Source organism: Cicer arietinum, chromosome 4 (genome assembly GCF_000331145.2).
Source record: "Cicer arietinum cultivar CDC Frontier isolate Library 1 chromosome 4, Cicar.CDCFrontier_v2.0, whole genome shotgun sequence".
Lineage (NCBI taxonomy): Eukaryota > Viridiplantae > Streptophyta > Magnoliopsida > Fabales > Fabaceae > Cicer > Cicer arietinum.
Genome location: NC_021163.2, coordinates 16069974 through 16071281, shown reverse-complemented (window position 1 = coordinate 16071281; position 1308 = coordinate 16069974). Strand labels below are relative to the sequence as shown.

Below are 1308 nucleotides of genomic sequence, written 5' to 3'. Positions count from 1 at the left end.
TTCCCTACAAATACAATAGTGAAATTGAAATAGTGAAGGTTGTGAATTGTGGGAGAAAATGAAATGAAATGAAATTGAAATTGAAAATGAAATTGAAATGAAAGTACCTTGAAAGGAGAAGCAAGAGAGGGTAGCCACGAAACGGGGATCAGAGAAGCGACAGCAGCACTCATCTCTCTACTTTATCTCTCTCACTCACACTTTCTGTTCTTCGCTCTGTTAAATGGCACAAACGGATAACGTTGATACAATAAAATAACGGTCGGGATAAGATTATGATGAGACCATACAAGTTAGAGAAATATAATATAACCAGGAAAAAGTTATGCTCTTTAATAAATATTAGTAAAAAAAAATAATATTCTATCAATAAAAAGGGTTATGTTCGTATAAATTTTTTTCGTATTGATAGTGAAAAAAATTAATTCATTTATCTTTTCACCAATAAAAAAAAGTATTGAGAAAAAAATATAGTAAATTGAATAAATTTTATTTAACTAACATTTAAATGGACTAAATAAACATCCATACGAATGAATTTGGACATCATTTAAAGATCTCGAATTTCAATTACTCAATTTTGCACATAAGCCTTATAAAATATACACCAGTGCAAACCAGTCTTATATAAGTGGAGTAATATGTTTTGCCACCTCTAATAATACCTATCAAATAAGAGTATATCCACGTTAAAATTGTTCCAACTTACAAGAAGAAGAGTTAAGGATATAACAAACATCCGATAAAAAAGATATAACAAACATCTGTAATGACAATTATTAATAATATATTTGTATAGAGGTAGTGTTATAATGTAGATTGAAATAGAACTTTAAATCTGTTTTTCACTTAACTTTTTATGTTGAGACGCGATTCTCATGATCTATTTTTTTTTTATAAAATAAGGTAAAATAACCCCTTTATTTTCAATGTACTTTTTGTTTTTGAAATTTTTGTATAAAATTTAAATTTTTTATTTATTATTTTATATACTCTTCCTTTAAATAAATAAAAAATTGTATAATCTGTATAATATATGGTCGCATCTTGGAGATGCGACATTATACTATGATATTTTTTTTTTATTTTTGTCATTTAATGAATATTTGTACTTATTATTAATTATATTTATTATTATTGAATATAATTCAAAAATAATTAAAATATTTAAAAATTCAAAATACTATTATGAAAAATAATAATAATAAACTTAATAATATTATAAATATTATTATTATTATTATTATTATTATTATTGTTGTTGTTATTATTATTATTAAAATTATTATTCTTATTATTATTATTATA

The 1308-nt window shown here is 23.0% G+C and overlaps 1 protein-coding gene across 1 annotated transcript in view; it reads right to left on the bottom strand.

Moving 5' to 3' along the window:
• Positions 1-275, bottom strand: part of LOC101498060 (large ribosomal subunit protein uL15c) — a 6125-nt gene extending 5850 nt beyond the window's left edge. Inside the window, exon 1 of the mRNA XM_004497032.4 lies at positions 108-275. Within this exon, the coding sequence (XP_004497089.1) occupies positions 108-173 (66 nt within the window). The 5' untranslated portion in view covers positions 174-275. The remainder of the gene's footprint in view (positions 1-107) is intronic.
• Positions 276-1308: the final 1033 nt, after the last annotated feature.